The sequence below is a fragment of the Gavialis gangeticus genome, unplaced genomic scaffold (genome assembly GCF_001723915.1).
Source record: "Gavialis gangeticus isolate Ggan-Ray unplaced genomic scaffold, GavGan_comp1, whole genome shotgun sequence".
Lineage (NCBI taxonomy): Eukaryota > Metazoa > Chordata > Crocodylia > Gavialidae > Gavialis > Gavialis gangeticus.
The window spans coordinates 264,406,326-264,419,771 of NW_017729032.1; the positions used below are offsets into that span (position 1 = coordinate 264,406,326).

The 13,446-nt window shown below is 42.5% G+C and overlaps 1 protein-coding gene across 1 annotated transcript in view; it reads left to right on the forward strand.

Moving 5' to 3' along the window:
* The window catches only part of TOMM70 (translocase of outer mitochondrial membrane 70), a gene marked incomplete at its 5' end in the record, with an annotated part of 44,677 nt that overhangs the window by 7,285 nt on the left and 23,946 nt on the right, over positions 1–13,446 (forward strand). The window contains one exon of the mRNA XM_019523739.1: positions 10,549–10,722. Coding sequence (XP_019379284.1) covers positions 10,549–10,722 — 174 coding nt within the window. The remainder of the gene's footprint in view (positions 1–10,548; positions 10,723–13,446) is intronic.

The following is a 13,446-nucleotide window of genomic DNA, read 5'->3' on the forward strand; positions in this document are numbered from 1 at the left end:
GCACAAATCCACAGTTTGAGAACTGAAACTAAGCATCAGAGAGATGCTTACTGGGATCTGCAAGGCTGAGCACTGAGTCCCATTAGGTAGAGTGGTTTTCTTTAATCTTTACTAATCTATAGAAGAGCCTCTGGGAACCCCATAAGATTGGGCCCCTAATATAGTCCATGGTCTGTTGTGATCTATTCATAAGACTTTTCTAAAAAGTTACATGAATATATTGTCTCAAATAGTATACAAAAGTTATACTCCCTTTTCCATGATGATATCTTTGAGCTTTAACATACCTTAAATTAAAATTATCTTTTTATAGCTTTTTGTTTAAAAGGGGAAAAAAGCATCTTAAAAAATAAAAAACACAAATAAAAAAATCTGATTTACATTTTAAAAATCTGATTTTTTTTTTTAATTTAATTTTTGTAATTGATTTTTATCTACCCTGTCTAGTTCTCACTTTCTGAAGGTGCCATCATATTTTTACAGACCTGTTTCAGGGCCTGTAGCTTGCCTACTTTGACCAGATATTTTGATGCCTTTCTAATCTCATCTGCTGTTTGGAAGCTGCCTTTTCTTGGGCTCTGCTTGCCATACAGCATTCTGTTGGCATGGCCATGATGGTAAAGGGCAGTGATTGCTGACTGACACTGTAGGAAGTTCTTAGTGTAGGTGCCATGATATTAGCAAAGCTGCACTTTTACCAGTAGAACTTGGCCTGCTTTTGTGTGTGTTGCTATACTAAAATAATGTTATAACTACTATGCTGGTAAAAAGTGAAGCTTTCCTCATATGGCTGGGAAATCTAACAAGGAATTTGAATCTCCAGTGTGCCAAAGGTCAAGCTAGTTTAGGGTACAAAGTAGCAGTTTAATAAGAATTCTGTTAATGCCAGCACTTGACATTGCATCTCTTCCTAACTAGACTGAAAGAGAAACAGATGAATCCATTATCTAATTGATAATAGCGTTTGCTTCACTGTTTACTTCCTTCTTGCATCTGGTGCATATTTGGACTGCCTTTGGAAATAATCATTAGCTATTATTTTGCCTTGTATGAGAACTGTTCTATTCTGTGGAAGCATGTCTTGTGACCCACAAGAAATAGCAGCTACAGAAATTTACCAACACTGGTACTATTGGTATACTGTTGGAGCACTTGTCATCTAGTAAATCTTCTTTCTTCCTGTCACATACTCTACAATATATGTACAACTGAGCACCAGCTTAAAAAAAAGAAAAAAACACTAAAATAATTGCTAAATACCTTGTAAATGCATAGTTTACTTGTACAGCCCACATAATTCCTAGAAGGCTTGCACAATCTACTGTGCATAGAGAGAAGATGACTGATAGAACACTAACAAATTGCACTACATGTTTATTGCCTTTAGATTTCCTTCCTTTCTAACTGCTGCACTGCCTTGTTTGTGACCCCAAATGGAGTTTACATTAGTCTGGATGTGTTTCATTTCTGTGTAAGAGTAGAATCTTAAGAATGCAGATGCACAAAATGTTCCCATGTATGGAGAGCACATGTAAGGATCACTGTTTCAGAACCTGACAGCAGGAGGTGTTGTTACAAAAAAAATTAAAATACATTGTTTTTGGGATGGTAAAAGCAAAACTGTTTAGTGGTTGTGCAGGTTCTGAAGCACACGTCTCAGTTTCCGAGGTTTGGAGTGGGGAGAGAGGTCTGAAGACCAGGTAACTCTCATACTGACTGGCAAAGGTTCATTCTAGGAACAGCAGCCTATCTGTATATTACCTGTCAGAAAGAGGGCTCATAAATTCAGCTTCTTGTAGGGGTTTAATATTCCAAAGAAAATGCTAAAACTTGCTGCCCATGTGTGTCATGAATCACTGTCATCCTTGGCTGACAGGGTATCTGTTGATCTACGGCAAATTCCTTATTCTGCTTGAAAAAACACTGTCCCTAAAATACAATGGCATTTTAAACTGTCAGTCTAGCTATGTTGACACTGATGGGTGTTAGAGACTTTTTGGCTTTGTTTTTGCAGCAGGGTATCTCATGTCATCATTTAGAAATTACCTTTTATTTACAACTCTTGAATCATCTTCAAAAAGCTGATTCACCAAGAGTGCGTTTAATGGTTAACAAATGTTACCCGTGTGAGTTTTTTTACCTCAAGTTGGGTATTGTTTAGGCAGTTGGAGTGTATAGTACTTGGTGTGTCAGATGAAGGGCTGTTTAAAGTCTCCCTCTAATGAGCTTCATCATCCTTGGACTTAAAGTTTTGGATTCAAGGGAGTTTTAAACAGTATTTGTTAACAAATATTAATAAGGATTAATTGGCTTAACACATCATTTTAAGTCAGTTACAAATAGATAAAAATAATCTTTAAAAATCAAGTAGTATGTCAAAGAATCATACAATAAATCATTTTGAGAATTCAGAAAAATACATAGTGGTTGAAAATACAGGAGCTCTTACCCCAGAAAGCACATTGAATCTTTAGATGAAGCTGTCATGGGAATGTTAAGTGCCCCAGATGTGTACTGAGTGGGTAGGAACTTTCCAGGCTTAACACAAATGTCCTTCCTGCGCTTTTTACTATAGCAGGAGCCTGAATAGTGTTTTGTTCTGGTGTGTTTGTGTCAGATGTTCTTAGGTGTGTAAATTGGCAGTCAGCTGTCATGGTTCCAATGGTACAAGTGTTTCTTGATGCATCATGCAGTGTTGGCATCTGTGACAGCCCTAGAGCACAAAGCTTGCACAATTATAGGCATTTTTTAATTATGCTGTTTGGACTTGTTCTTTACCTTGTTCAGTAGCAGCAGTTTACAGTAGGGCTTTCAAAGTTGCCAACCCTGTATAGGTTCCCCTGGGCAGAAACAGAAAATTTCCCAAACATAAACAGGAGGGCACAGAACATTTTCCTCAACATGTAAACACATAAGCTTTGATTCATCTGGTAGGTGCTTTCCACCCTTTGCACTTGTGTGAATGTGAACAGCAGAAACTCCAATGAAAAGCTCACTTGCAGGTTGCAGGGCACAGCATGTACTTTCTGGTGTGAGGAAAAAATCCCTGCCCTTCCTTCTTATGTGTTTCTGTTAAAGGTATGTGCTGTAATGCCAGTTCTTGACTCAAAGCTTTGTCTTTGTATTAATATAATATTAGTAGCCAGAGGGTATTTTACCAATCTGTTCCTCTGCATATTTGAGCAAAGTAACTTTTGCTTCAGGCTTGTAGTCGAACTTCTAATGAAGATGATTGTTGTGGTTGTTGGAGTTGAGCAAGGGAAGCTTAGTAGCGAAAGGCTACCATAAAGCTAATCTTCTTGATGGGATAGCAGCCAATTGGCTTGCATTTAAATCTGGGAAAGTAAATTAGTGGTTCCATAAAGTTATCATCAGTGGGAGTGCAGTTATTCAAATGAATGTCCTGCCTTTGGCAGTTAATATGCACTCTTCTAAACCTACTGGAAGACAACTGAAACAGAAGTGGGGAGGGCAGAGAAGATATTTTTTCTCTTAAAAATGAAATAAAATGCAGCCTGCAAAAATAAGAACCCTGAGTCTTTGAAATAGTTTCTCTAAAAACCTTTCAAGTATAAAGAATGAGCTATGACTGCCGTTTTAAGATTTTAATTCCAGGACTTCACAACACAATAGCTTCAAAGGTCGCATCCAAAGGAGTGTGGACATTTGGTTCCCTGGGGACAAGTAGCAGTGGCACACCTTGTGCTGCTGCTACTTCTCCCCTGGGGAACGCCTGTGCCATGCATGCTCTGGCATGCAGCAGGTTACCCCAAGTGGGGTAGGGCATGCAGCCTTACCTGGTGGCTGGGGAACCTGCAGCCATGGCACTTCGGCAGTTTTGGGTGGTGTGCACTACTGCCATGTGCACTGCCCTGTTTTTTTGTGTGAGGTTTTTTTGACCTCAGGATCTCCCAGGGCCAAAAAACCCGCACCTTGCAAGATAGCAATCCAGGGAATGCCTGAATGTGCTGTCTGTGGTGCCACAGATGAGTCTGCGATGTCACATATGACATGGCCATCCTCATCTGGATGCGGTCAAAGAGTTTAAGAGAACTAGTTTGTATGTGACAACTTTGCAGTACAATTTTTTTACTTTTTAATTTTACTATGGAGGAAACATGGCAATTCCTTCATCCCCAGAGCTGCTCATACTTAGTGTTTTAGTAAAGAATTAATTTTCAAGTAAGCCAGCTATGTAGTTTGAGTTGTAACATATTTTTAAATTGGTACTCTTAGCAGTATTTATGTTGAATCTAACCTGTTTGTTTGGAATCAACCAAAGAAGAATATTTTAGATCCTTCTACTGATTTGCATTCTTGACTTAGGAGATTTGCAAGTAGACTTCAGAGATTCAATTGCTAAAATTAATTTTGAAATGTATTAACATTTTTATACTGCTTGTCTGAATCTGTTGGTATCTGTTGCTGGTTTTCACTGATGAATGGATGACCAGGAAGGGTTAATCCTAATTATAGGTGCAAGTATTAGCCTAACCTTATTTGTTGTGCATTTATTGGACATACTTAAATTTCAGCTTCACATATTTCAGTAATTATTTGGTGGGGCGGGAAGTTAAGGTTAAGTTATCACATTTGTTATATGGGGCAATTCACACAGCTCAGACCTAAATTCTTTTCTGGCACAAGTCTGATTCTGTAATCACTGCTTGATGGAATTAGATGAGAGATGCTCTCATCCCAGAAGCTCTTGTTCCAGAGAATGGAAGCATTTGTTTGCAGTTGGGATAATAATTATTGATTCAACAAAATTGAAAGATGGTGGGACACTCTTATCTTAATTTAATTTTATCTAAATAAAATAATGTTCTTTGACAAATAACACCTTGAACTGCCAATAAAAGAACAGTGGTTTTCAGTTTACCTATTTGTATGTGTGGTACCTTGTGCATGTTCAGTATTACAGTTCTGTTTAGACCGATTTTTCTCATTTTGTGAAATCTTTAACAGGGCAGCAGGGGAGAGGAAAAAAGCTTCTAAGAAGATAATATATCATTTGGGCTAGGGACAGAAACAGGTACAGCATACTTCTAATAAGATTTGTCATGCTTTGGGAAATAATTTTCCTTAATCCTAAATGTTCTCCAAACATCCAAGCAACTGCATTTTTTAATTTTATGTATGGCAGGCTCTCTTTTATTACTTTCTTTTTACAGGGGTCAGGGTTATCCAAAGTTTATTCTGCTGTGACCTGATCAGTGATCCTGATATCAATACAAGGAAGTAGGTGGGCCTATTGGTTTCTCTCTCATTCCAGATAAATCTGTTAGATTCTTATGTAGAGAACAAGGTTTAAATCTGTGTTTTGTTTGTATTTTAATGCTTAGATTTCCTGAAGGCAAGAAATTCAGCTTTTGGTCCTAAATTCCTTGCAGTTTTCATGTGTGGTCATAACCAGCTCTCCTGTCCTTTTTTCATGGATTTGAAGGGCCCTAGCACTATTTATATATTAGTGTCAATATATTTAACTTTGTGATTTTTGTACAGCTTCTGGCAGCCATTTCACTTGTGAAGTGATTGCACTTCCCAAGAGAGGGGTGTGTGCGTGACATTACACACTCAGGTTACATTAAATAAGATGAGCAAGGTTGTAAAAGCAAGCACTCAAATGTTAGGAAGTGCCAAAGTTCATGTGGTCTGTGCAGCCTTATTTTGGGTCCCCTGTACTTGTACGTTGTGGCATGGTTTTTAATTACATGATCATAATGGGTTGTTTTTTCCACTTGTCCCCTGCTTCATCCATAGACAGTGCTTGCTGAGCCAGTTGTTCAATATTTTGTTTTCTCCCCATGGTTCAATGTGCGGCCCCAAGCTTTACTGCAAAGTTATTTGTGCCTTGCTCTGAACGTAGTTACCACTTTCCTCATGTACTCTGTGTGCTGCTCATCACTGGCATCTGGTTCATATGGTTTCCTCTTGCTGTCTAACTCCAGCTAGGACATCTATGAAAGCACGTGAGTAACAGGTGCCTTGTTTGCAGTTCTAGTGCTCATCCTACCTCCCAGCCACAAGTAGACCTTACAGTTGGAGTTTACCTTTTAGTTTGGTTAAAAAGTATGCTTGGTTGCTCTGTGAGTATGGCGTATGTGCTGTTATGTCATGGGTAGGAGCTTTGAAGGGCTAGTTTGTTCAGCTTGTGCTCATGAGCTATATAAGAAGTTGTAGTGTGGTCTGGAAAGCAGATTTTCCTGGAAGTGGTGGTGGAAGCTCTCTGCCAGGTTACTCTGCTTCAAACCAGAAGGTAGGAGGGAGGGATGGGCAAACATTTTGCGGGCAGAGTTCACCAAAATTTTTCAGTAAGAGCCTTTCCTAGTCTCATTTGCAAAAATATGGGGAATATTTTTTTCGCTGGAATTTACTCTGAAATAGAAATCTGCTATATATAATTTCAGTCCACAAAGCAAAAATAGAGTTCTGATTTGGGACTTGGGAGACTTGAGTGAATGTTCTGGCTCTAGTCTTAAGTAGCAGGTTGATATAAAGATGTTCATAAAATTGTTGCTTCAGCTCTCTCAGTAGTGCTGTTATGTACATGTTTTTCTTAAATAAATCTCTCTAGTCCTATGCATGTGGCCCCCTGGGCCATAGAACCTTTCGGTAATGGTATCTTTGTAATGACAATAGTGTAGGTGGGGGGAGGGCACCCTACATGTTAACTTGCCTTACACTGTGTTTGTACAGTGATGCAACTTACACCACTGTGTGGAGTGGACAGAGGACTAGGCCTCCTGGGTTGGCTATCACAGTATGCACTAATACACTAGGTGATGGAGGAATCTAATAGCTTGTTTGCACTGAAAAAAAAGTCTCCCCAGAGACGAGAGCAGGCACAGGACATATACCTACATCACTGTAAATTAGATCAGCCAGGGTTTACTGCACTTCTTTCCAAAGGTAACGTGCCAAACTAGTAAGTTACATAGGTGTAAGTGCAGACACATGACGCATGTACCTTGTGTTTATAAAGGGATAAATGTGTGTTATGTTTTGGGTACAAGTGCCAGGTTGATATTTTTATTTTTGGTTCAGAAAGGTACATTCCAGAAATATGCAATGGATTTTCTGATATTTTACAAAACCAGGAGTATTCAACCTCCAGCCTGCAGGCCACCTCTAGTCTGTGAAACCGTGTCATCTCACCTGTGGGGTTCCTTAGGGTGCAGAAACTTGGTGGTGAGTGGGGTGGTGAAAGCCCTCCCCACCATTACATTTCTAGACCTGTGGTGAGCCCCACAGGCTGAATGGCATGGTTCCATGTGTGGTGGTGTCATGTGCCACAATTGTATGCCTCTCAGCCACATGTTGAGTCCCACTGTACAAAGCCATTCCTATCATGATTACCAAAGCAGTACTTTTGAACACTTTTGGTCCTGCCTCCAGAGAAGACAGTCCACATACTGGGTTTGGACCCAGAGCAAACATTTGCAGGAGTTAAACCTTATGAAAATAACTTCTAATAAATACTGCCACAGCTGTATATTGCGTCAAATGTTACTTCCATAATTGTGATGAAAGGCATTCTGCTGCTTCAAACTGTCATTAAGGAGTCTTTACCAAAGTAAAACCTTGAACTGGTCATTATTTGAGATTTCCTTTATAATGCTGTCACTTTCCAGAGCACAGGCCAAATGCTTTGTTCAGTGCATCATATGTTTACTGTATCCAAAGGGTTTGAAGGCAGTCTTTCTGTTCTGTTTGCTAGAGAAGAAATAAAAGGGTATTATCCTGTTGGGTTTTTTTCATCAAATATGTCACCAAGCATACAATATGTTATAGATTAATTGAGAAAAATCTTATAAAATAGACAGAATAGATTAATGGAATGTTGGGTTGCTTTTTTGTTGTTGTTATAAACTCTTTAAGTATAAAGGCAATTTGAGACGATCAATCTGAAATCATTGCAGAAACGTCCTACAGCCTGTTAATGGGTCTAATGCAAAACAAATGGAGCAAGTCCTTGACATTTGTTTTATTTTCCTAAACTGTTCCTTTGTGTGCTTGAATTTCTTTCAGTTAGGCCTGTCTCTCTGAACAGCAGTTAAATGTGAAAACATTTACAGTGAGAGTGGCATCTAAAAGGAATCATATACTTACTACAGCAACATTGTGCTATATCATGTGTGTTTTTGAGGTTCAGTTACTAATCAGGGAACCAGGTTTTCCATCTGCCACAGAAAAATTAGGATTTTCTTGTTTTATGGAGAAAAATGAAGATTTTTCTGTCTTATGGAGTAAAACATGGATATTCTCTTTAAAGGAGAAAAGCATGGGACACAATGGGTTTTCCCTTGCAGGCTGACAGAGTTTCAGCCTGCAAGGGGTTGTGGGGAGTGGAAGGAGGGCGATCAGGCAGGGGGCACCATGTGCACATACTCATGCACACATGAACATGGCAGCCAAGCAACATGAGAGCAGCTCCTACAGCTCTCCACAGGTAAATCTTAGGGGAGTGGGGGGATTCAGGCCCATATAGAAAGGGAGGGAGGCACTGCCCAGCTGGGGTGGGGCTTGGGATTCAGGGCTGGAGTGGGAATATACAGCCACAGGGCCTGGCTGGGGGTAGGGCTGGAGCCGTGTGGGTGGCTCATCTGGGGTGGTAGCAGGGCTGGCTCCCCACCACTGCATGCACCCCCAGAGGTGGGGGTCTGTGTCCCCCAGATTTGTGCATGGGGAGTGGATGTGAGCTGGCAGATGTCGGTTCAGGGCTCCCTGCCCTGCTTCCATCTCCCTATGAGCTTCTGTGTGGGACCTGGCATGGGAGGGCAGAGTGGGGTGGGGCTGGGAGGCTCAGTGCCTTCACTCTGCTACAACAGCCACCATCTTCCATGGGTGGCAGGTGGGGCTTGGGTACTGATGGGAGGAGTGGGGGGCTGCAGACCTGGGTCTCTGGCCCCATAACCCTGGCAGCTGGGGGCCCCCTCCAGCAGGCCAGGGGAGTGGGCAGGGAGCTGTGGGTTGGGGAGTGAGGAGCACCAGTTGTGGCTGTGGTTCTGTGACTTCAGGAGCACCAGCACAGCCAGGAGGTTGTGGGTGAGGAGGGAGGAGCACTGGCAGGGCTGGGGGGCTGTGGGTGGGAAGTGAGGGACAAAGGCATGGGCAAGGTACTGGCATACCAGGACTGCTCAGCACCACAAAGCAGTGGGGTGGAGGGAAGGGACAGCCACAGCTGAACCCACGTCCTGGTGAGCGAAGGGGATGGGAAGCTTTGATTTTTTTTGTGTGAGATAAATTTTGGCATTTGATTTTGGGTTTAATTGAGGCACTGGTAGATTTCTAAATTGCTTTTAAATTGTAAGTATATCAATAAAACATTGTGTTTAACTGATACCTATATATATAGCAGTGTTTCATTTTAATTGTGGAAAAATGCAGAATTGGCGGGTTTTAATTGGAGAATTTGTGACTTTTTTTTTTTTTGAAAACCAGGATCTCTGCTAATCATTGCCTTCTATCCATGTGAGAGAGTCATTTGAAGAAGAAAAAAAGTCTAGGGTAGTTTCAGATACTGCAGTTGCTTTGGGGGCCTCCCTGTCAGGTTGTACAGTCTTAGAAATATTTCCTTGTCCTTAAATATGTTTTCATGGAGGTGTATATGACTGGCATACAACCTGAATACACGCAGAAACACTGAAAAGTGTTTGTGCTTTGGTCTGTAATAAGAAGTTGCTTGTAACAATTACAGTGGTGCAGGGAGGAGGAGGTCAGAAACAGGGGTTATGCATGCTGCCTCTGACTGCAAGGAGTCCTGGGGATACTTCAGATTCTTTATGAACAAGGAATGGCTTTACAGCCTGTTCTGTACTTGAGAAATAAGTAGTCACGTGGCTTTCTTCAAAGTAGTTAACAATTTGGCCAGTGGTTGGAAAACAGTTAAACCTGACTTTCGTCTGCAGTTTAGTTGAAGTGTTGTTGTAGCTGTGATCTTGGCCCTCGTACAATACATAGACCATCTCTCCCAACTATACAATTGGCCCAGTGAAAGATAGAGCAAAGGGGAGGTTTTACTTCTCCTGATCAGTAGATCTTTTCATAGTATACCCATTCTATTTGAATATTTCCCACAGTGCTGATTCAGCCCCATTTAATGAAATATATATGCATTAGTAAGGATCAAACTTCCTGCTCAGGCTGATCTGAAGTTGTGGGTTTTGTTTTGTTTTTCTATTGGCTGTGTCATTTAAACTGTAGGAAATAAATTAGTCTCGTATCTGAAGAAAAAAGTCACGTATCTTCAAAGATCATGTAGCGTTATCAAGTGCAGACACTTTGCTGTTTGCTGATATTACAGTGAATGTATTCAGAATTTGGCTGGCCATCCCGACTGTGTGTACAAAATGGCTCTGTTCTGTCCTTTCAGAATTCACAAGGAGATTTTCAGATTCAAATAGGACTTAAAGCAGCTACTTTCATTTTGTGCCTTTTGAAAATCAACCCTTCAATATATGTATTACTTATAAATCTTTTCCTGTATATAATCTCTAGGGTAAGTATGGCTGACCGGTCATTTTGTTTTCTTCTTTTCTTTTTCAGAGCCCTCTTGATAGAGCCCAAGCAGCAAAGAACAAAGGCAACAAGTATTTTAAAGCAGGAAAATATGAGCAAGCCATTCAGTGCTATACAGAGGCTATCAGTTTATGTCCCCCTGAGAAAAACCTTGATCTCTCCACTTTCTACCAGAACAGAGCTGCTGCATATGAGCAATTGGTATGAAGCTTTAAAGTGTGTTTATGCTTGGAAAAGTCGCTGTGAAGATGGTGGATTTCTTCTGTTGTCCTCCTTGGGTTTTAAGCTTATGTCAGAATGGTGACATATGCCTTCTGATGGAGCAGAGCCCCCTCACCTGTGCACATCCTCAGCCTTCACCCATTCGTCTCAAGGTCCTTTTAAAAATTATTTTTGATTGGCCTGCTTTGGTCTGTCCCATGTGTCTTTCTCTTCCTAGTCCTGCTCTTTTAGTACTAGCATCCAGTTTCTTGTCCTCTGCAGTTTTCATCCCAAATGGTCTCCTCATATACCTCTGCTTCTTAAATTCTTGCTCTCTCTGTTAGCATTTTACTTTGTAATGATTGGCTAACATTGAAGCCTCCTAGGGCCCCATCTACATGTTGCAGGTCTTATGCAATTACCTTGAGACCATCTATATGTGCAAAGTACTTATTGGGCCATAAAAAGCTCCAGCTAGCTATAAATTTCCACCAGACCAGGAGGAAGCTTCATCAAACAGCTGGTGGAAGTTTCCCAATCACAGGCACTGGTTCTTATGGGGGACTACAATCACCCTGACATCTGTTGGGAGGGCAGTGCAGCAGTGCACAGGAAATCCAGGAAGATTTTGCAGTGTAGGGGACAACTTCCTGGTGCGTGTGCTGGAGCTGCCAACTAGTGGCCGTGCTCATCTTGACCTGCTGCTCACAAATGGGGAAGAGTTGGTGGGGAATTCAGTATGAATGTAGTAGTGGATGGCCACAAGATATGATTGAGTTCAGGATCCTGACGAAAGGAAGGATGGAGAGCAGCAGAGTAAGGACCATGGACTTGAGAAATGCAAGTATTGACTTGCTCAGGGAACTCATGGGCAGGAGCCCCTGGGAAGCCAGTCTGAGGGAGAGAAGAGTCCAGTAGAGCTGGTTGTACTTTCAAAAAGCCTTACTGAGAGTGCAGGAACAAACCATCCCAACGTGCAGGTTGACTAGCAAGTGTGACAGACCAGCTTGGCTTAGCAGGGAACTTAGCAGTAAATTAAGTCACAAACAAGAAACTTATAAGAAGTGAAAAATTGGGCAAAAAACTAGAGAGGAGTATAAGAGCATTGTTCAGGCATGCAGGCATGAAGTCAGAAAGGCCAAAGCACATTTGGTGTTGTAGCTAGTAAGGGATGTGAAGGGTAACAAGAAGGGTTTCTACACGTAGCTCAGTAGCAAAAGGAGGATCAGGGGAAGTGGGGGTCCCTTACTGATTGGGGGAGGCAACCTTGTGATAGAGGATGCAGAAAAGGCTGAAGTGTTCAATGCCTACTTTGCCTCAGTTTTCACAGGCAAGATCAGCTCCCAGACTACTATACTGGGCAGCACAGTTTAGGGAGGAGGTGATCAGCCCTCAGTAGTGAAAGAACAGGTTTTGAGACTACTGAGATAAGCTGGATGTGTACAAGTCCATGGGGCTGAATGGGATGCACCCGAGGGTGCTGAAGGTGTTGGCTGATGTGACTGCAGAGCCATTGGCCATCTTTGAAAACTCATGGTGATCAGGAGAGGTTCTGGATGATTGGAAAAGAGCAAATATAGTGCCCATATATAAGAAAGGGAAATGGGAGCATCCAGGGAACTACAGACCAGTCAGTCTCACCTCAGTCCCCGGAGAAATTATGAAGCAGGTCCTCAAAGAATCCATTTTTAAACTTGGAAGAGAAGAAGGTGATTAGGAACAGTCAACGTGGATTCACCAGGGGCAAGTCATGCCTGACCAACCTGATTGCCTTCTACGATGAGGTGACTGGCTCTGTGGATGCAGGGAGACCAGTGGATGTGGTGTACCTTGGCTTTTAGCAAGGCTTTTGATACGATCTCCCACAACGTTCTCGCAGGCAAGCTAAGGAAGTATGGGCTGGATGAATGGACTGTAAGGTGGATAGAAAACTGGCTGGAGCATCAGCTCAGAGAGTAGTAATCAATGGCTTGATGTCTAGTTGGCAGCTGGTATCAAGTGAAGTGTCCCAGGGTTTGGTCCTGGGGCTGGTTTTGTTCAATGTCTTCATCGGCGACCTGGAAGATGTCATAGAGTGCACCTTAAGCAAGTTTGCAAATGACACCAAGCTGGGGGGAGTAGTACATATGCTGGAGGGTAGAGCTAGGATTCAGAGGAACCTAGACAAATGGGAGGGTTGAGCCAAAAGGAATCTCATGAGGTTCAACAAGGACAAGTGCCGAGACCTGCACTTTGGACAGAACAATCTCATGCACCAGTACAGGCTGGGGGCTGACTGGCTAGGCAGCAGCTCTGCAGAAAAGGGCCTGGGGGTTACAGTGGACAATAAGCTGAATATGGGTTGGCAGTGTGCCCTTGTTGCCAATAAGGCTAATGGCATAGTGGGCTGTGTGGCGGGTGCAGAGATCCCAGCTCAGGAACACAGCTGTGTATTAGTATCCCTCTGCTGTTTCCACCACGTGAGGCGGGCCAGTAGGGGGTGCTCCTGCGTTGAGCTGCCCACCTCCCTGCGCCCAACCACCTTCCAGGCTCCGAATGCCTCCCTAGGGGCGCCTTATGTCCGGCCGACCCCTCTCCCGGAGCACACTCGCTAGTCTGGGGGTAACGTGCCGCCACCACCCCAAGAATGGACTGTCTCGCGGCCCTGTGTCCTTGGGGTAACACAGGCCTAAAGTCCCACGGGTACTCAACCCAGTACAGGCACTTGGGGTACTTCCCCAAGTC